Source organism: Oncorhynchus tshawytscha, linkage group LG20 (genome assembly GCF_018296145.1).
Source record: "Oncorhynchus tshawytscha isolate Ot180627B linkage group LG20, Otsh_v2.0, whole genome shotgun sequence".
Classification (NCBI taxonomy): Eukaryota; Metazoa; Chordata; class Actinopteri; order Salmoniformes; family Salmonidae; genus Oncorhynchus; species Oncorhynchus tshawytscha.
The window spans coordinates 24642513-24664816 of record NC_056448.1 but is presented as its reverse complement, the minus strand read 5'-3'; the positions used below and the strand labels follow the sequence as shown (position 1 = coordinate 24664816).

Here is a 22304-nt window from a genome sequence, read left to right as displayed (position 1 = left end):
GTTGTATTGGTATTGTTCTCCTACCAGTTGGTAAAAGGTTATCCTGGGTCCGTCCTCAGCAGCGACGAACCACCAGGTAGCAGCACCGACTGTAGCCACACCCACATAGCCTGAAGAGGCAGAGCACAGGAGTCACACATGGCTATCTGGATACACACAACAGCCTAAACACTTGTTCAACTAAGCCATAGTTTTAAGCCATATTTAAACTTTGTGAAGGTTTTTTTCTCCACAGAGGGCAAGTGAACTCACATCCGATGGCGAGGTATCTGAAAAAGAGCCATCCAGAGATGAGGGGCTCGCGGGCGTTGCGGGGGACCTTGTTCATGATGTCCAGGTCAGGGGGGTTGAAGCCCAGGGCAGTGGCTGGGAGGCCGTCCGTCACCAGGTTAACCCACAGCAGCTGGACAGGGATCAGAGCCTCGGGGAAGCCTAGAGCAGCCGTCAGGAAGATGCTGTAGGAATGGTAGAATAACATTTACGTGAGGATGAAGGCTTGTTAACCCTGGAACTGACATCTATTTGTTGATTTTCTAACTGAGGGATGTGGGGTTGTGATAAATGACAACCAGTCCCTATATAGTGCACAACTATTGAACTCAGACCCTACCGGGTCAAAAGTAGTGAGCTTTAACTGGAAATAGGGAGCCATTTGGGACAAAGCCGTGATCCTTACCAGACGACCTCTCCCACGTTGGAGGAGATGAGATAACGGATGAACTGCTTCATGTTGTTGTAGATGGCCCTGCCCTCCTCCACAGCCGCCACGATGGTAGAGAAGTTGTCATCAGCCAGGACCATCTCAGAGGCTGACTTAGCTACAGCCGTGCCTGAACCCATGGCGATGCCAATCTCTGCCTTCTTCAAAGCAGGGGCATCATTCACACCATCACCAGTCTGGTCATGGGGAAAGGACAGGGCGTGGTTAGCCATCTACTTTTCTACAGGATCGCTTTAAAGCTTTTAGATTAATCACATATGGATTAGAGGTTACAAGACATGCTGAGGGCTCATCATGAAAGCCGAACCACAAAGTGTAGTTTCAGCTCAACGCTGCACAGAAACTGATGAGGCAGGTATCAGGAGGACCTCGTCTCACTCACCATGGCCGTGATCTCGTCCATGGACTGTAGGAACTCCACAATCTTGGACTTGTGGGACGGCTCCACACGGGCAAAGCAGCGTGCATTGACCACCGCGTCTCTCTGGGCAGCCGGCGACAAGTCGTCAAACTCGCGGCCGGTGAAGGCCATGGAGGAGACATCGTCTTTGTCACTGAAGATACCGATGCGGCGGCAGATGGCAATGGCTGTGCCTTTGTTGTCGCCGGTGATCATGATGACACGGATGCCGGCCAGGCGGCACAGCTTGATGGAGGCGGCAACCTCCGCCCTGGGAGGGTCCAGCATGCCCACGCAACCCACGAACGTCAGGTCCATCTGGGGAGAGAGACAGTCAGACCAGAGTCCTGGATTTGACTAATCCGTTTGACACATCCGTATGATCAAAATATTTTGTTTTTGCAATATACACATATTTTTGCAGCCTCATCATGTTACTTCTATACAGTAAGCCCAAGTATTTAAGATGTCTGAAAATGCATACGTTCTCTGAATAAATGCTCTGCTATTTCTGTCAGTCTTACTGCATTATGACCCCACTCCCTCACCTCGTATTCAATAAAGCGGTTTGAGTCTTCCAACACCATGTCCTCTTTGGCAATAGGGTTGTCCTTTGTGGCCAGGGCCAGGCAGCGCAGTGTGTCACGCCCCGTCCCGTACTCCCTGATCACTGATAATACCTTGTCCTTAATGCCCGGAGTCAGGGGCACCTTGTTCCCGCCCACACGGATGTGAGTGCACCTGTCAAGCACTCCTTCTGGGGCTCCCTGGAGAGTGAGGGACAGAGACAGGAACTCAAACCAGAGGAAATAAAACATTATCCTCTGCTCATTTCCTACATACTGTACATTACAACTACAAACTGACACCGGTTCTTAAAGTACACAAACACATGTATCAAAATCCTATAATTTATCCTAGTTATTATGAAGCGGCATCTAGAACCGTGTCCAAAATGACACCCTATTCCCTATATAGTGACCTACTGGGCCCTGGTCAAAAGTAGAGCACTATATAAGGCATTTCTCCGGTGTCCATATGGTCTACAAGCTGAGAAATACTGTAGATGGATGCTAATAGTTACCTTAACAAACATCTTGCCAATGGAGGAGTGGGCCTTGTTGGGTGTGCAGTACACAGACATTGACTTCCTGTCTCTGGAGAACTCCAGGGTGAACTCCTTCTTCATCAGCTGCTTGATCACCTGTACCACACAGTGAAGAAACACACACCAACACATCCTTAACAAGGAGTGGAACAACAACCTGTGGATGTCTGATGGAATTGGACCACACTCAGGCATAAGTCCTAAATGGCACCCTATTCCCTTTATAGTGCACTACCTTTGACCACCCAGGGCCCAGGTCAAACAGGTAGTGCACAATAAAAGGTAATAGGTTGACATTTGGGACTTATGCCTTGTTAACTTGTTAACACACAGTTTTATAATAGTTTCACAGGAGAATCATGTTGGGGTTAAGAGAGTAGCTGACGGTGGCTTACAGAGTTGCAGGCATTGGCTCTCTCGATCTTGGACAGGCCCTTGACGTCGGTGTCAAACACGTTCATCTTCTCCACCAGGCAGGTGAGGGCAGTCTCTGTAGCCTCGCCAACCTTCTCATACACACCTTTTATCTGTGGAGAAAACGCGCACGCACACACACACACAGATAGTAGCAATAAACAACAACAAAAAACAGTTTATCCACAACATAATGGAGAAGACTACTGATATTCAAAATAATAAATGAACCACTGATAAAGGCTTATGTGACAGGCCTTTTCGACCAGCAGGAACATAACAGTGAAGGTTATAAAGAACATAAACCTCATTGTAATCCAGGGAGGAGTCGTTACATAAGGCACAGATGGAGGCCATCTCAACTAAGCCATCATACTGGGAGGACTTGACTGGTTTACCATCATGGTACCTGGAATAAAAGACAACAGCCATGAAAAAGGGGGGAACAGTGAGCTCAGGTATGTTGTGGTGTATTGATAATGAACACTTTTGTGTTTCATTGTGTGTGCACGCGTGTGTGTTCATTATGTATGTGGTCTCTACTCACACTTGTCCCTCAGGGGCGTATGTGGAGCCAGTGATTGTGAACTCCTTCAGGGAGCAGCTATCGCCCGCCGCCTGGTCAATAATGAACATCTAGAACACAAACGGGTAGAAAACGTGTCAGGTCACACACACAAATCTGTTTCCTTATGGATGCAAGGCGCTCGCATACTAGGTTCGTTCAGTCGTCTGTGCCTCACATACTAGGTTCGTTCAGTCATCTGTGCCTCACATACTTCCCTAAAATGCCTTTCATTAAAGAATCCTGTCCAGTAGCCACTTGTGATAGAAAAATGACATACTTACCTGATTTATTTTATATTAATAGTGAACGATTATATATTTAACTAAAGTAAGACTGGTCTGCTAAGGCTGGGTTTTTATGGTGTCCAGTCTAGCTTCCTGCAGCTAGTCTGGGCGTCGAGGAAATGGGTTTTACTAGAGGGTGATAACTTTACAGCCACATACCATTCTATGATCAGTGGTGCACTGAGGGAGAAGTATTCCATGGACAGGATGTGGGGTGGTTGTAACTGGGAAAGAGATGGACTGGACAAAGGGTTCCTAGACATCCTGGTATCAGGGAAAATAAGCCAGGGTTGGGGGTTATAACACCATGTGTTGTTAACGACAAGATTAATCCAAAGTGGCTTATGATGCTCTTTGAGCTGCCTGAGAGGGGTGGAACTAAGCATTCTTAGTGTCCTATATAAGATGTGTTTCTCGTTGTTTGGGAGGCTATCAGCCTAACAGTCAAGGCTGTTGGGCTGACGGTTTCATTATTGCATTAATGAATCGATATTAAATAAAGATGATTGTTTGAAGAAATGACAAAGTCTCTCTCAGTGCAGAATTTCCACGACACACTGCTATCAGGAGTTGACCAACCACAGCCCCAAAAAAACCCTGCCGAACACCACAATGGACAAAAACGTCACAATTTGCACAAATTGTTTAGACTGGGAAGCATGCAACAGGCTTTACACAACCGTCAGTTCTCTAGATCCCCTAAATCACCCTAACCCTGTATGCCGATGATTCTGAAAGCGGCCATTTTACAGGCTCCAGACCAATTGTATTTTTTGGAAGCCAATCGTAACTTTTTTTGTAAATAATGTTTCCGCCATCATTTCCTATGAACCTTGATTTGGATGAGGACTTTCCTTCAATGAGTCGGAGGCAAAAGACATTGATTATTCCGTACCTGACCCAAATTCCCGACACTCATAGAAGGCAAAGATATAGAAGCACCTTGATTAGACTATGGCGGTGAGAATAAAATAGTCTCAACCCTTCTATTGGCGAATAAACAGTCGCTGGAGAATAAACTGGACGAGCTCTGATCGAGACTATCCTATCAACGGGACATTCAGAACTGGGTGAGACTGTCAACAGCTGGTGAACAATCTCTAATATTAAGGAAGTCAAGGTCCTGCTAGCTTTAGTTAGAATAGCTCATGATAAATCTGTAAAACAAACCATACAACATTTTTTTTCTCATTTTTTCACAGATGTCCATTTACTACCACAAACTGAAAACTGATGCTGGCACTAAGACCGCACTCAACGAGCTGTATAGGAGTCATAAGAAAATACTTATCCAGTGGCTGCTGATTTTAATGTAAGAAAACTGAAATCTGTTTTACCTCATTTCTACCAGCATGTCACCTAGAGACGTATACAAGGCTCACCCTCCATTTGGCAAATTTGACCATAACTCTAGCCTTCCGATTCCTGCTTACAATAAAATTCATTAGTAAGTGCATTAACGACATCGTCCTACAGTAACCGTACGTACATATCACAAATAGAAGCCATGGATTACAGGCAGCATCCACATTGAACTAAAAGCTAGAGCTGCCGCTCGAGACAGCCTATAGGGAGGTCTGAGACCTGGCCATGTGATGCCAGGACAACAACTTCTCCCTCAGTGGGGAAGAGGGACACTAATCCGGAAGCATATAAGAAACCGTAAAACAGGCGAAGTGTCAACACATGACTAAAACCGAATCCTACTACACCGGCTCTGACGCTCATCGGATGTGGCAAGGCTTGCAAACTATCACAGACAAAAAAAACGGGAAGCCCGGCCATGAGCTGCCCAGTGACGAGAGCCTAGCAAACAATTTGAATGCCTTTATGCTCGCTTTGAGGCAAGCAACATTGAACCATGCGTGAGTGCAACAGCTGTTCCGGACGACTGTATGATCACGCTCTCTGTGGCCGACATGAGTATGACCTTTAAACAGGCTAACATTCACAAGGCCACAGGGCCAGACAGATTACCAGGACAGGTACTCAGAGCATGTGCTGATCAGCTGACAAGTAACTCAGAGCATGTGCTGATCAGCTGACAAGTATCTTCACTGACATTTTTCAACCTCTTCCTGACCCAGTCTGTAATACCTACAAGTTTCAAGCAAACCACCATAGTACCTGTACCCAAGAACACCAAGTGAACCTGTATAAATGACTACCGCAGCGCAGCAGTCACATCTGTAGCCATGAAATGCTTTGAAAGGCTGCTCATGGCTCAAACACCATCATCCCAGAAACCCTGGACCAACTCCAACTCACATACCGCCCCAACAGATCGACAGACGACGCAATCTCTATCGCCCTCTACACTGCCATTTCCCACCTACACAAAGGGAACATCTATGTGAGAAAGCTGTTCATTGACTACAGCTCAGCGTTCAACACGATGTGTGTCTTTCAAGCTCATCCCTAAACTAACGTCCCTGGGACTGAACACCTTCCTCTGCAGCTAGATCCTGGACTTCCTGACAGACCCCCCCCCAGGTGGTAAGGGTAGGCAACAACACATCCACCATGCTGACCCTCAACACGGGGGCCCCTTAGGGGTGCGTGCTCAGTCCCCTCCAATCCACCCATGACTGTGTGGCCGCGCACATATCCAACACGATCATGAAATTTGCCGCCGACACAAAGGTGTTAGGCCTGATCACCGTCGACAATGAGACAGCCTATAGGGAAGAGGTCAGAGACCTGGCAGTGTGATGCCAGGACAACCACTCCCTCAACGTGGGCAAGACAAAGGAGCTTATCGTAGGAATGAAACGGAGGGCCGAACACACCCCCCATTCACATCGACAAGGCTGTAGTGGAGTGAGAGCTTCAAGTTCCTTGGTGTCCACGTCACTAAGGACCTATCATGGTCCAAACACATCACAGTATTGCAGAGGGTAGGACAACGCCTCCCTCAGGAGGCTGAAAATATTTGGCACGGGCCCTCAGATCCTCAAAAAGTTCTACACCTGCACCATTGAGAGCATTTTGACTGGTTGCATGACAGCTTGGTATGGAAACTCAAGTGGTAATGGAGCACCAAGGCTGGGACCAAAAGGCTCCTGAACAACTTCTACCCCCATGCCATAAGGCTGCTGAACAGTTAGTAAAATAGCTACCCTGACTATTTACACTGACCTCCTTTATTTATCCTAATGCACTGGCTCTATGCACACTCACTTGACTAACCACACACTCACAAAATACACTGACACTTCACATACCCTGCTGCTACTCTGGTTATTATACATCCTGATTTACTAGTTACTTTTACCGCTAACTCCATGTACAGTACCAGTCAAAAATGGACATTTACGCCTTCAAGGTTTTTCAATATTTGTACTATTTTCTACATTGTAGAATAGTGAAGACATCAAAACTATGAATTAACACATATGGAATCAATTAGTAACCAAAAAAGTGAAACAAAATCAAATTTATTTATAAAGCCCGTTTTACAATAGCCAATGTCAAAGTGCTACACAGAAACCCAGCTTAATATACAGTGCCTTGCGAAAGTATTCGGCCCCCTTGAACTTTGCGACCTTTTGCCACATTTCAGGCTTCAAACATAAAGATATAAAACTGTATTTTTTTGTGAAGAATCAACAACAAGTGGGACACAATCATGAAGTGGAACGACATTTATTGGATATTTCAAACTTTTTTAACAAATCAAAAACTGAAAAATTGGGCGTGCAAAATTATTCAGCCCCCTTAAGTTAATACTTTGTAGCGCCACCTTTTGCTGCGATTACAGCTGTAAGTCGCTTGGGGTATGTCTATCAGTTTTGCACATCGAGAGACTGAACTGTTTTCCCATTCCACCTTGCAAAACAGCTTGAGCTCAGTGAGGTTGGATGGAGAGCATTTGTGAACAGCAGTTTTCAGTTCTTTCCACAGATTCTCGATTGGATTCAGGTCTGGACTTTGACTTGGCCATTCTAACACCTGGATATGTTTATTTTTGAACCATTCCATTGTAGATTTTGCTTTATGTTTTGGATCATTGTCTTGTTGGAAGACAAATCTCCGTCCCAGTCTCAGGTCTTTTGCAGACTCCATCAGGTTTTCTTCCAGAATGGTCCTGTATTTGGCTCCATCCATCTTCCCATCAATTTTAACCATCTTCCCTGTCCCTGCTGAAGAAAAGCAGGCCCAAACCATGATGCTGCCACCACCATGTTTGACAGTGGATGGTGTGTTCAGGGTGATGAGCTGTGTTGCTTTTACGCCAAACATAACGTTTTGCATTGTTGCCAAAAAGTTCAATTTTGGTTTCATCTGACCAGAGCACCTTCTTCCACATGTTTGGTGTCTCCCAGGTGGCTTGTGGCAATCTTTAAACGACACTTTTTATGGATACCTTTAAGAAATGGCTTTCTTCTTGCCACTCTTCCATAAAGGCCAGATTTGTGCAATATACGACTGATTGTTGTCCTATGGACAGAGTCTCCCACCTCAGCTGTAGATCTCTGCAGTTCATCCAGAGTGATCATGGGCCTCTTGGCTGCATCTCTGATCAGTCTTCTCCTTGTATGAGCTGAAAGTTTAGAGGGACGGCCAGGTCTTGGTAGATTTGCAGTGGTCTGATACTCCTTCCATTTCAATATTATCGCTTGCACAGTGCTCCTTGGGATGTTTAAAGCTTGGGAAATATTTTTGTATCCAAATCCGGCTTTAAACTTCTTCACAACAGTATCTCGGACCTGCCTGGTGTGTTCCTTGTTCTTCATGATGCTCTCTGCGCTTTTAACGGACCTCTGAGACTATCACAGTGCAGGTGCATTTATACGGAGACTTGATTACACACAGGTGGTATTTAGAGATTGTTATTATTATTTACAGATTGTATTTATCATCATTAGTCATTTAGGTCAACATTGGATCATTCAGAGATCCTTACTGAACTTCTGGAGAGAGTTTGCTGCACTGAAAGTAAAGGGGCTGAATAATTTTGCACGCCCAATTTTTCAGTTTTTGATTTGTTAAAAAAGTTTGAAATATCCAATAAATGTCGTTCCACTTCATGATTGTGTCCCACTTGTTGTTGATTCTTCACAAAAAAATACAGTTTTATATCTTTATGTTTGAAGCCTGAAATGTGGCAAAAGGTTGCAAAGTTCAAGGGGGCCGAATACTTTCGCAAGGCACTGTATTTTGATTTGTTTAACACTTTTTTGGTTACTACATGATTCCTTGTGTTATTTCATAGTTGATGTCTTCACGATTATTCTACGATGTAGAAAATAGTAAATATAAAGAAAAACCCTTTTGACTGGTACTGTATAACCTCAATTACCACTACCGTGTACTCCTGCACATCGACTCAGTACTGGTAACCCTTGCCTCAGTTTTTTATTTAACAAGGCAAGTCAGTTAAGAACAAATTCTTATTTACAATGACAGCCTAGGAACAGTGGGTTAACTACCTTGTAAAAATCTGACATTTTGCCCCTGAACCTTGTCAGCTCGAGGATTCGATCTAGCAACCTTTCGGTTACTGGCCCAAAACTCTTACTAGGCTACCTGCCACCCAAAATGTATGTTTTTTATTGTGTTCTCCTTTTCTATTTAGCAAATATTTCTTAGTTATTATCTGCATTTTTGTGAACGGGCTCATAAGCAAGCATTTCACTGTAAAGTCTATACTGGTTGTATTTGTCACATGTGACCAATAACATTTGATTGGAGCCCACTGATCTACATGCAGTAGAAGCACAGCCTACCAAGTAGGGTGCAGCACATCAGACAACTACAATACCAATAGAGCACTGATAAACCATACCAACTTTACTTAGGCAAATTAATGAAATAATTGCTACTGTACCTGGGAACAAAAACACGAAGGATTAAGCACACTTTAAAACTGGTGGCTGTGGATCTCCTGGAGATGTATTCTAGACAAAGGTACTAATGCATATCCATGCTGGGATGAATGTGTGGATATAATCTGTCTGTAAATGAATGGGAGCCAACACAATGTGACGGAAGAGCGGGAGAATATCATTTCTCCATAACGAACAGGGATAGGGTTAGAGGAGACAGGAGAGAAGAAGCAGACAGGGATAGGGTTAGAGGAGACAGGAGAGAAGAAGCAGACAGGGATAGGGTTAGAGGAGACAGGAGAGAAGAAGCAGACAGGGATAGGGTTAGAGGAGACAGGAGAGAAGAAGCAGACAGGGATAGGGTTAGAGGAGACAGGAGAGAAGAAGCAGACAGGGATAGGGTTAGAGGAGACAGGAGAGAAGAAGCAGACAGGGATAGGGTTAGAGGAGACAGGAGAGAAGAAGCAGACAGGGATAGGGTTAGAGGAGACAGGAGAGAAGAAGCAGACAGGGATAGGGTTAGAGGAGACAGGAGAGAAGAAGCAGACAGGGATAGGGTTAGAGGAGACAGGAGAGAAGAAGCAGACAGGGATAGGGTTAGAGGAGACAGGAGAGAAGAAGCAGACAGGGATAGGGTTAGAGGAGACAGGAGTGAAGAAGCAGACAGGGATAGGGTTAGAGGAGACAGGAGAGAAGAAGCAGACAGGGATAGGGTTAGAGGAGACAGGAGAGAAGAAGCAGACAGGGATAGGGTTAGAGGAGACAGGAGAGAAGAAGCAGACAGGGATAGGGTTAGAGGAGACAGGAGAGAAGAAGCAGACAGGGATAGGGTTAGAGGAGACAGGAGAGAAGAAGCAGACAGGGATAGGGTTAGAGGAGACAGGAGAGAAGAAGCAGACAGGGATAGGGTTAGAGGAGACAGGAGAGAAGAAGCAGACAGGGATAGGGTTAGAGGAGACAGGAGAGAAGAAGCAGACAGGGATAGGGTTAGAGGAGACAGGAGAGAAGAAGCAGACAGGGATAGGGTTAGAGGAGACAGGAGAGAAGAAGCAGACAGGGATAGGGTTAGAGGAGACAGGAGAGAAGAAGCAGACAGGGATAGGGTTAGAGGAGACAGGAGAGAAGAAGCAGACAGGGATAGGGTTAGAGGAGACAGGAGAGAAGAAGCAGACAGGGATAGGGTTAGAGGAGACAGGAGAGAAGAAGCAGACAGGGATAGGGTTAGAGGAGACAGGAGAGAAGAAGCAGACAGGGATAGGGTTAGAGGAGACAGGAGAGAAGAAGCAGACAGGGATAGGGTTAGAGGAGACAGGAGAGAAGAAGCAGACAGGGATAGGGTTAGAGGAGACCGGAGAGAAGAAGCAGACAGGATAGGGTTAGAGGAGACCGGAGAGAAGAAGCAGACAGGATAGGGTTAGAGGCGCAAAAACTAAAAAAAACTAAAAATAAAGGGAGATGGAGAGCGTGAGAAAAAGTGGGAGCATGAGTGAGAGAAAGTGAATAAGAGGGCAAGCAAGCCGCCTCCACAGACACAGTGAGACTAATCTCCTGGTGCCGGCTCTGCAGAGAAGCAAGGCAAGATGGAGAGAAATATTCAAATGAAAGTATGAACCGGTGTCGTCTTTCCCTTCTCCCCTCCTGCGGCAGAGTACAGACTTCAAAGAGCTGTGACGTCAGGGATGCTTTACCAAAAACAGAATGAATTAAGAAAAACATTCCTCTACTCAAGCAGGCTAGAGATCTACGCTTTTAGAGCTACGCTTCTTACACAGCAGCCGCATTTCAGATTCTGATATTGCAGTATTGGTACAGGAATAGTTCAGAAGTATATATATGCCAGCAAGTTTTGCATTGGAAAACTATTTATTTGAAATCTTTAAACACGATGCTGCTTCCAATCTCTCCCCTCTATTGCAAGAACTGAACCATGCTGCCATGTTATGCTGTGCTGTTTTGATTATGCTGGGCAGTGTTGCGTGGAGATGTATTGTGTAATGTTGTGCGTGCAGTGCCTTGTGCTGTGTTTGCCTGCAGAGGCCCTCAAAAACAACACGAGAGAAAGAGAGATGAGAGGGAGAAGAATGAAGAGAATGAATGAAATGTGAGAATAGTAGGAGAAGGCAGGAAGAAAGGAAGATAGAAATGATACAGGAGTGATGCAGTGGAAGAGACCATGGGGGAAAGAGACTTGGGAGTGGTAATGCATAATGGTCCATATTCAGGGGGATCAGTAACAGGCAGACCACCTGTTGCCCATCCCCTTAAATATGGATGACCGCATGTCACTCAGCACCAATCTGAGGGCAGTGAAGGGGGGGAGGGGAGACTAAAATCACCAGGAACTCCTCTAAACATTTGTTCAGTTTTGGAAGTCTGTTCCAATGGGGGAAAAAAGAAGAGAAGTGATCGTGTCTCAATGTAATAAAAAGGTATGAAATTGTTATTTTCAAATTTGCAGTGCACAAATGATTAGAATTTACATTCCTGTCTCCCGACCATCCGCTCTGACAAACATCGGCCCGCGGCTGAATCGAATCTCCTACCCCTGGCATAAAGTGTGCGGCGGATGCATATAATCAATCTAATATGATGCAATTCAATAAATATGGGAACAACAATTTCATATCCATCACTTCCCAATCTAATTTAAACCATGATAGCAAATAAATGAATAATTCATTATACTGCTTTGCCTATCAACCTCTACAATACCCTGTGGATAAATCCACACTGTCAGTAGATGCTGTCAAGACTGCTTTATTGCCAGGTGGGTTCTGCTGCCAAATCAGTGGCAAAGTACGCACTGGAATGGATTGTTCATGGTTGTCAAGAATATAGCCTTCTCCTTAGGCAGGTATGTGGCTACATAAACTAGCAGAGGCTAATAAAGTTGAGCTCAGACAGCCCTAAAACTCCACCTGGTTAAATATGCTAAATGTGGAACAGGCTGATGTAGGCTCTGTTTGGCTCAGCTGGACCCCGCGGCTGGGTCTCATATCTGGACTTGACACTTTCCCCGGATCCTCCATGGTAAACGCGTTTCCAAGCAGTAGCACACAAACAAAGCTAGAATCATTGATTTAGTTAAGAATATTTTTCACTACAAAGGTCATGTTAGTTTTAATACCCTGAGCGTTGGACGTAACCATAATACTAAACATCAGCCATTCCTACTAAATCCCCATGGTGCTCTGGGGACGGGGACTCACCCTGCAGACAGACATCTGGTTGGTGGTGAGGGTGCCAGTCTTATCGGAGCAGATGACGGAGGTGCAGCCCAGGGTCTCCACAGAGGGCAGGCTGCGGACGATGGCGTTCTTCTTGGCCATGCGGCGGGTTCCTAGAGCCAGACAGGTGGTGATGACAGCGGGCAGACCTAGTAAAAAGAGATGTCGATAAGAGGGGGTTAGACATACTCACTATGCTGGAGCCCAATGTATTGCTTCAATATATTATAGACTGCTTCCCCTCACTCCCACTCTCCTAGTGACTCACCCTCTGGGATGGCGGCCACGGCCAGGGCCACAGCAATCTTGAAGTAGTACACAGCGCCACGGATCCAGGAGCCTCCGTGGACGGGGTCACTGAAGTGGCCAATGTTGATGAGCCACACAGCAATGCAGATCAGGGAGATGACCTTGGACAGCTGCTCCCCGAACTCATCCAGCTTCTGCTGCAGAGGTGTACGCTCCTGCTCCGTGGACGCCATCTCGTCACGAATCTTGCCAATCTCCGTGTTTACGCCTGTGGCCATCACAACACCCACTGCCTTACCCGCTGCTATGTTGGTGCCCTGTGGAGGAGAGAGGAGAGGTGGTGAGACAACAGGTGTACACTGCTGAGGAAACACTGGGGAAACCTGAAACACACTGGGCAACTGAACAAGTGGGGGAGGAACAGTAAAAAAAACTGGAGAAGAAGACGAGGGGTTAAGGATAAGAGGTCTGACAAAATCCCAGAGAGGAACATGTAACGGAGATGATAAGTGGAGAAAAGGAGATTATAATTATTGGGTTGGCTAAACAGGGAAGAGGATCATGTACTGAAGAGACAATAGAAGATGCAAGGGGAAGGGGAGAGAGGTCTTTAATGGTTTTCTAGTTACTCACACAGAAGAGCATGTTCTTCTTGTCCTGGTTGACAGCCCGGGGGTCAGGCACCGGGTCAGTGTGCTTGATCACAGAGACAGACTCCCCTGCCGGAGGAGAGAAAGAGACGGATGAGGACGATCAAACAACGCAGCCCTTACACGGAGCAAAGTGGTGATGGGTTGACATTTTGGGGAAGATGGGTGTGGATTGACTTCACAGCTGACTGAGCAGGGCTGCCAATTACAAAATGCGGCATCCAAGGGGACTTTCACACTCATCAGTCTGCACTGCAGGGGGATGCAAGGCCTAGTGGGTAATCAGCTGAGCAAGCTCTGCACTCTTTTTGACAGATTAGAGCCATGAATGGCAGGAGGGAAAAGCAGCTGAAATACCAAACTCTACCAATTAAGGCAGTGGAGCAAGACAGGGGTTTCAGGACTTGCTTCATCTCGTAGCGCTCTTCGCTCTCATCCATTATGCTCTCTCCCTGTCAGTCTTTGCCTCCCTCTTTCAGTCTATCGTTGTTCTCCCTCTCCATACTGTGTTGATTAAGAACCGCTGACTTCATCTTGAATAAAAGGTTCACGGAGTCATTCAGAAATTCTGGTTCTCGCACTGACCGTTTCAGGGTCATTCTCAAGTGGTGACTCAACCCATTCATCAGCCCATATAACCCAACTCAAACACTGGCGACTACATACAAGTTAAACACAAAGATAAAGCAAAGCTTAATAAGATTGAAATTGTAAATCCCTGTAACATTGTGTTCTTGCGGTGCTTTTATGGATGCAGGAGTAATGACAAGTAACATTTAAAACTACACTTTATATACAAAAGTATGTGGACACTAGGTCGACCGATTATGATTTTTCAACGCCGATACCGACTATTTGGAGGACCAAAAAAAGCCGCTACCGATTAACCGGCCGATTTGTATTTATTTATTTGTAATAATGACAATTACAACAATACTGAATGAACACTTATTTTAACTTAATATAAAACATCAATAAAATCAATTTCGCCTCAAATAAATAATGAAACATGTTCAATTTGGTTTAAATAATGCAGAAACAAAGTGTTGGAGAAAGTAAAAGTGCAATATGTGCCATGTAAGAAAGCTAACGTTTAAGTTCCTTGCTCAGAACATGAGAACATATGAAAGCTGGTGGTTCCTTTTAACATGAGTCTTCAACATTCCCAGGGAAGAAGTTTTAGGTTGTAGTTATTATAGGAATTATAGGACTATTTCTCTCTATAGGATTTGTATTTCATATACCTTTGACTATTGGATGTTTTATAGGCAATTTAGTATTGCCAGTGTAACAGCATAGCTTCCGTCCCTCTCCTCGCCGCTACCTGGGCTAGAACCAGGAACACATCGACAACAGCCACCCTCGAAGCAGCGTTACCCATGCAGAGCAAGGGGAACAACTACTCCAAGTCTCAGAGCGAGTGACGTTTGAAACGCTATTAGCGCTCACCCCGCTAACTAGCTAGCCATTTCACATAGGTCACACGAGCCTAATCTCGGGAGTTGATAGGCTTGAAGTCATAAACAGCGCAATGCTTGAAGCATTGCGAAGAGCTGGTGGCGAAACGCACAAAAGTGCTGTTTGAATGAATGCTTACGAGCCTGCTGGTGCCTACCATCGCTCAGTCAGACTGCTCTATCAAATCATAGACTTAATTATAACACACAAATACGAGCCTTAGGTCATTAACATGGTCGAATAATTTCGAAAACAAAACATTTATTCTTTCAGTGAACTGATAACTGATGGCATCCCCAAATATTGCTGTTACATTGCACAACCTTCAATGTTATGTCATAATTACGTAACATTCTGGCAAATTAGTTCGCAATGAGCCAGGCGGCCCAAACTGTTGCAAACACCCTGACTCTGCGTGCAATGAACACAAGAGAAGTGACAATTTCACCTGGTTAATATTGCCTGCTAACCTGGATTTCTTTTAGCTAAATATGCAGGTTTAAAAATATATACTTCTGTGTATTGATTTTAAGAAAGGCATTGATGTTTATGGTTAGGTACACGGAGCAAGGACAGTCCTTTTTCGCGAATGCGCACCGCATCGATTATATGCAACGCAAGACACGCTAGATAAACTAGTAATATCAACCACGTGTAGTTATAACTAGTGATTATGATTGATTGATTGTTTTTTTATAAGATAAGTTTAATGCTAGCTAGCAACTTACCTTGGCTTCTACTGCATTCGGGTAACAGGCAGGCTCCTCGTGAGGCAGGTGGTTAGAGCGTTGGACTAGTTAACCGTAAGGTTGCAAGATTGAATCCCTGAGCTGACAAGGTAAAAATCTGTCATTCAGCCCCATTACAAATAAGACGGTGTTCTTAACTTCTTGGATATAGGGGGCGCTCTTTTAATTTATGGATAAAAAAACGTTCCCGTTTTAAACAAGATATTTTGTCACGAAAAGATGCTCGACTATGCATATAATTGACAGCTGTGGAAAGAAAACACTCTGACGTTTCCAAATATGCAAAGATATTATCTGTGAGTGCCACAGAACTGATGCTACAGGCGAAACCAAGATGAAATTTCAAACAGGAAATGCCCCAGAATTTGAATGCGCTTTGTTCCAATGTCTCCTTATATGGCTGTGAATGCGCAAGGAATGAGCCTACACTTTCTGTCGTTTCAAGGTGTCTGCAGCATTGTGACGTATTTGTAGGCATATCATTGGAAGATTGACCATAAGAGACTACATTTACCAGGTGCTCCGGTTGGTGTCCTCCCTTGCAATTATTGCGTAATCTCCAGCTGCGTGTATTTTACCATTTGCTTCAGAGGAGAAACCAAACTGCCACGAATGACTTATCATCGAATAGATATGTGAAAAACACCTTGAGGATAGATTCTAAACAACGTTTGCCATGTTTCTGTCGATATTATGGAGTTAAATTTGGAAAAAAGTTTGGCGTTGTAATGACTGAATTGTCCTTTTTTTTTCTTAGCCAAAAGTGATGAACAAAACGGAACGATTTCTCCTACACAAATAATATTTTTGGAAAAACTGAACATTTCCTATCTGACTGAGAGTCTCCTCATTGAAAACATCCGAAGTTCTTCAAAGGTAAATTATTTTATTTGAATGCTTTTCTTGTTTTTGTGAAAATGTTGCCTGCTGAATGCTAGGCTTAATGCTATGCTAGCTATCAATACTCTTACACAAATGCTTGTGTAGCTATGGTTGAAAAGTATATTTTGAAAATCTGAGATGACAGTGTTGTTAACAAAAGGCTAAGCTTGTGAGCCAATATATTTATTTCATTTGCGATTTTCATGAATAGTTAACATTGCGTTATGGTAATGAGCTTGAGGCTATAATTACGCTCCCGGATACGGGATTGCTCGACGCAACAGTTTAACTGACTTGCCCATTTAAATAAAGTTGTAATAAAAAATATATTTAAAAAAATCCTCATCGCGTCAAAACATACCGATTTCCGATTGTTATGAAAACTTGAAAATCGGCCCTAATTAAATCGTCCATTCCGATTAATCAGTCGACCTCTAGAGGACACCCTTTCCAATTAGTGGATTCGGGTATTTCAGCCATACCATTGTTGACAGGTGTATAACATTGAGCACAGAGCAATCTCCATAGACAAACATTGTCAGGAGAATGGCCTTACTGAAGAGTTGTGACATTCAACGTGGTACCGTCAAAACAAAGTGCTGTTATTGTAAAGTGGAAACGTCTAGGAGCAACAACGGCTCAGCCGCGAAGTGGCATGCATAGTGCCAACTGTAAAGCTTGGTGGAGGAAGAATAATGGTCTGGGGCTGTTTTTCATGGTTTGGTCTAGGCCACTTAGTTCCAGTGAAGGGATATCTTAGCACTACAGCATACAATGACATTCTAGACAATTCTGTGTTTCCAACTTTGTGGCAACAGTTTGGGGAAGGCCTTTCCGGTTTCAGAATGCCAATGCCCCTGTGCACAAAGTGAGGTCCATAAAGAAATGGTTTGTTGAAATCAGTATAGAAGAACTTGATTGGCCTGCACAGAGCCCTGACCACAACCTCATATTACACCTTTGGGATGAATTGGAACGCCAACTGCGAGCCAGGCCTAAACGCCCAATATCAGTGCCAGACCTCACTAACACTCTTGCAGCTGAATGTAAGCAAGTAACTGCAGCAATGTTACAGCATCTAGTGAAATGCATTCCCAGTAGAGTTTAGGCTGTTATAGCAGCAAAGGGGGACCAACTCCATATTAATGCCCATCATTCTGGAATGAGATGTTCGACAAACAGGTGTCCACATACTGTCATGTAGTGTATCATGCATAACATGAGAAATACAGTGACTAATAAGAAACAAGGCCAAAGCCTAGATCTCACCTGTCAGAATGGACTGGTCCACCCTCAGGGTTGTGGATTTGATGGAGGTGAGTCGAATATCTGCAGGAACTTTATCGCCAACTGTGGAGAAAAACAAACATGGAGGGAGACCATTAAAGGAAAAATACACCCCAAAACACACATTTCTTTTAATTTACATGGTTAAATAACACTTATGTGAAAACGATAACTTCTGTGAACAAATGTATCATTTTGGCATTATAATAAAGTTGGTAGCAACATGGAAAATAGTTGTGACATCTCTTGCGACTACAAAAAGCAATGCAATATGTGCTAGCAAGCAAACGAAGCAACACACAATAATACATAAGGCAATATCAGAATATAAAGTAGATAGATAAAAATCACCAAAACAAACTGCACTATCAATTTAGGAGTCTACAATCTCACCATGTTCAACCTGCAGATGATTTGCCTAAAAGAGTGGAGTCTGATATTCGCAACAGCAGATATACTTGAGATGGGAAACGTTGCCCATGCTAGTCACACAAAAAAAGGGCCGCACAGTGCATTTTGAGCGTCAACAAGGAGCACAACATTGCAAATCTTTTCCAAGGCGTGAGAAAATGTACTTGCTATCTGGATTATCGTATAGCTTTGGAATCCTGACATTACCCAATTTCTAGAAAAACAGGCACGTTTCGACATTTACATTGACTTTGAGAAGGGATTGCGTGACGATGGCTTAGCAACCGCGTGACGCAGAATGACAACGTGAACCCGATTGGTCGACAGTCTGCTAGGTGGGTGAGTTGTACGTTTCTTCATCCATTGGATTCCTATCTCCTTTCTATAATATCTCTGGCAACTGCAATGCACCCAGGACCAACGAGGCAGACAAATATGAAAAATGTGCTTGACCCTCCGAGAAATGTGTAATTTAATTTAACGAGGTTAGGAATATCGCAAAAATATGATCAATGGCTCATTCGAGAGAAGACACCCTTCCAAGTTATGACATCCTGCCTGCATTGAAATCTGAGATGTATGACAGACGTTTTGCCATCTAAAAGTCGTATTCCTATTAAACTTTGTGTAGTGACAGCGACTTTATCACAGTGCTACGTCATACTGGCCGGCGTCCTGCCTGCTTGAACGCCAATAACTCAGATACACATTAAACCATGAAATGACCCAGGGAATCGATAGATCACACAGACGCACAAAAACAATATAACATTCAACATGGGTGAACATTTCCTTTAAGTACAACTAGAGCAGGTCTGAGTTGAGTGGATTATACTGAAGGAGGATAACATCAGTAAATGAACTACATTCTAACCTGTAGTTCACAGATTAAGCACATTTAACACATCTAAACAAATTAGGCATAAGGTGCATGAGGATGGGGCATTTTGAAGGCATAACTGAGTCACGAGATGTTCAAAATGTTAGTGAAATATGCTGTCCAAACCTCTGAAGACAGAACAGCTTTATCAAACTCAATTAGTTCCTTCATGAGCCAGAGGGTCAAAACTAATGCTGTTCACAGGGCATGTCCAACTCTCCAGACACACACACACACACACACACACACTGGCTCACTCAAATGTGCAGAATGTAGGCTCGTGAAAAATAAAACTGGATAACAGCAGAGAGAAAATGATATGTAAAACAATATTCATGTTCCATTGAACTAGTGCGCGGGACAAAAATAAAAGGTAGGTCATTCTTTCCATTCACAGGGCTTTGGTAATTGCCAGTAAAACAAAAGTCAAACTTAAATTCCAAAATACTCGTCACACCACTGAATGGGACAGTCACAAGAGCTCATTAAAGGCTCTTCACATTTATTAGCTATGGCTGAGAGGGTATCACCGTATCCTACTGTCGGCCTGAAAGAACACAGGAATTCCAAATTATATTGATAAATTGCTTCAGGCAGGTTGATTAAGAAAGCAGAATTTAAAAAGGGCTTGTTCTTTTGATGTAATTTTACAGAATATAAACTACTTTATATAGACAGCCAACAAAAAAGGCTTACTGTACAAACAAGAGCCCCTGACAAATTCCTTCTCCAGAGGACAGAGTTTTGACAGACATGTAAACAGACCCTTGGCCCTCCTCAGTGCTAGGAGGAGGGGGGAGAGAGACAGGCGAATTGCATGAGACCTGCAAAAGGCATATCCAAAAATGGGAAAACTATTTTGATCAGTTCTACAGTGCAGTAGTGGGGGGTTTAGATGTGAACACTGCTGGGCAAGAGTCTCTGCTATGGCCTTCATGGAACAGGGGAGGCCACCTAGCCAGAACTGTCTTTATACACAAGAAACTCACTATAGCGCCACCATAGGGACAAGAGGCTAGGGAGTACATAAAACACTTGAAGAGCAGCTACCTATTTCTAGTTTATCCCTATAAACATTCTGATAAAACCCCAGCCTTAAAATGTACAAACTTCAGCTGTAAAGTTTTGAATGGAGCGCTATCATCTTCATCCTAGGTGGCTGTCAAAACTTCATTGCCACCCGCCAGGCTTCAAACTATACTGAACAAAAATAATACACAACATGCAGCAACTTCAAAGATCTTACAACGTTACGGTTCATAAGGAAATCAGTCAATTGAAAAAGTAAATTAGGCCCTAATCTATAGATTTGACATGTCTGGGAATACATATGCATCGGTTGGTCAAAGATCCCTTAAAAGAAGGTAGGGGTGTGGATCAGACAACCAGTCAGTATTTGGTGTGACCACCATTTGCCTCATGCAGTGCGACATCTCCTTCACGGAGTTGACCAGGCTGTTGATTGTGGCCTGTGGAATACCCTTATTTGAAACAGCTGTGTTGTGCTAGCACAAAAAAACAAAACGTGCACCCTTGGGGTCCCTAGGAGCAAGTTTGGGAAATGCTGCTCTAAAACATTGGAGGTTGCTAATTGGTAGAGAAATTAAACATTAAATCCTCTAGCAACAGCTCTGGTGGACATTCCTGCAGTCAGCATGTCAATTGCACACTCAACTTGAGACATCTGTGGCATTGTGTTGTGTGACAACTGCACATTTTAGTGGCCTTTCGTCCCCAGCACAAAGTGCACCTGTGTAATGATCATGCATTTAATCAGCTTCTTGATATGCCACACCTGTCAGGTGGATGAATTGTCTTGGCATGGGGGAAATGCTCCCTAACAGGGATGTAAACAAATGTGCACAAATCTTTTGAGAAATAACTTGTGTATACGGAAACATTTCTGGGATCTTTTATTTCAGCTCAGGAAACAAACACATGTTGCATTTATATTTTTGTTCAGTGCAGATAAAATCGATGGGAGATTGAAGGATGAATTGGTAGGAGAGAAAGGAGGGAGCGAGATGAGGGTAGATCAAAAGAAGAAATACAATGACAAAAGTTTTCCCAAGCCCCCTGTGGACTAATTTATGAAGTCAGTCAAAGTGCCCCTAAACAAAACTAGCTAATAGCGAACGACGTTCCCAATACACAAAAGGGTCATGGAGTAGGGTAACCTACTTTTGAATACAATGAGAGCAGAGCACTTGTAAGAATAGGTCTTCATTTGACAAGTTGATCATCAAGTAGCCTAACAGCATGTCTTTGACAGGATCGTTGCTATCAATGGTGAATCCAAAAACCAAAGCTCAATGAAAGAAATGAAGGGCATTTATGAATAACTCCATAGATAAACAGTTATTGAGGAAAGACACAGCCCTATTCGTGCCATTAGTCTAGGGCTGACCCCAATTAGTCGACTGGTCATTGTTTGTTTATTAGGCTGTTTTAGTCGAGCAGTAACAGTCAAAAGTCGGGACACCAACTCATTCAAGGGTATTTATTTTTGTAAACTATTTTCTACCTTGTAGAGTAGTGAAGACATCAAAACTATGAAATAAACACGTATGGAATCTAGTAACCAAAAAAGTAAGCAAAAAAAGTGTTAAAATACAAATGTGAGATTCTTCAAAGTAGCCACACTGTCTTGATGACAGCTTTGCACACTATTGGCATTCTCTCAACCAGCTTCATGAGGTAGTCACCTGGAATGCATTTCAATTAACAGGTATGCTTTGTTAAAAAAGTTATTTGGTGGAATTTCTTTCCTTCTTAATGCGTTTGAGCCAATTAGTTGTTGTGACAAGATACGGGTGGGATACAGAAGATAGCCCTATTTGGTAAAAGACCAAGTCCATATTATGTCAAAAATAGCTCAAATAAGCTAAGAGAAACGACAGTCCATTATTACTTCAAGACATGAAGGTCAGTCAATACGGAACTTTTTAAGAACGTTGAACGTTTCTTCAAGTGCAGTCGCAAAAACTATAAGCGCTTTGGCTCTCATGAGGACAGCCACAAGAAAGGAAGACCCAGAGTTACCTCTTCTGCAGAGGATAAGTTAATTTGAGATAACTGCACCTGAGATGGCAGCCCAAAAAAAAGGCTTCAGAGTTCAAGTAACAAACACCTCAACATCAACTGTTCAGAGCAGACTGCGTGAAATCAGGCTTTCATTGTCAATTTGC

The 22304-nt window shown here is 43.7% G+C and overlaps 1 protein-coding gene across 3 annotated transcripts in view; it reads right to left on the bottom strand.

Moving 5' to 3' along the window:
* Positions 1 to 22304, bottom strand: part of LOC112220368 (sarcoplasmic/endoplasmic reticulum calcium ATPase 2) — a 54330-nt gene that overhangs the window by 4475 nt on the left and 27551 nt on the right. For all 3 annotated transcript variants that reach the window (XR_002948856.2, XM_024382219.2, XM_024382220.2), the window contains exons 6-18: positions 17808 to 17888; positions 13433 to 13518; positions 12819 to 13116; positions 12533 to 12699; positions 3191 to 3279; positions 2950 to 3052; positions 2625 to 2756; positions 2206 to 2325; positions 1670 to 1888; positions 1104 to 1439; positions 677 to 897; positions 253 to 455; positions 25 to 110 (exon numbers count right to left, since the gene is read on the bottom strand). Coding sequence is in view for 2 of the 3 variants with exons in the window: in XM_024382219.2 (XP_024237987.1) it covers positions 25 to 110; positions 253 to 455; positions 677 to 897; positions 1104 to 1439; positions 1670 to 1888; positions 2206 to 2325; positions 2625 to 2756; positions 2950 to 3052; positions 3191 to 3279; positions 12533 to 12699; positions 12819 to 13116; positions 13433 to 13518; positions 17808 to 17888 (2141 nt within the window). In the remaining variant the exon portion in view is untranslated. The remainder of the gene's footprint in view (positions 1 to 24; positions 111 to 252; positions 456 to 676; positions 898 to 1103; positions 1440 to 1669; positions 1889 to 2205; positions 2326 to 2624; positions 2757 to 2949; positions 3053 to 3190; positions 3280 to 12532; positions 12700 to 12818; positions 13117 to 13432; positions 13519 to 17807; positions 17889 to 22304) is intronic.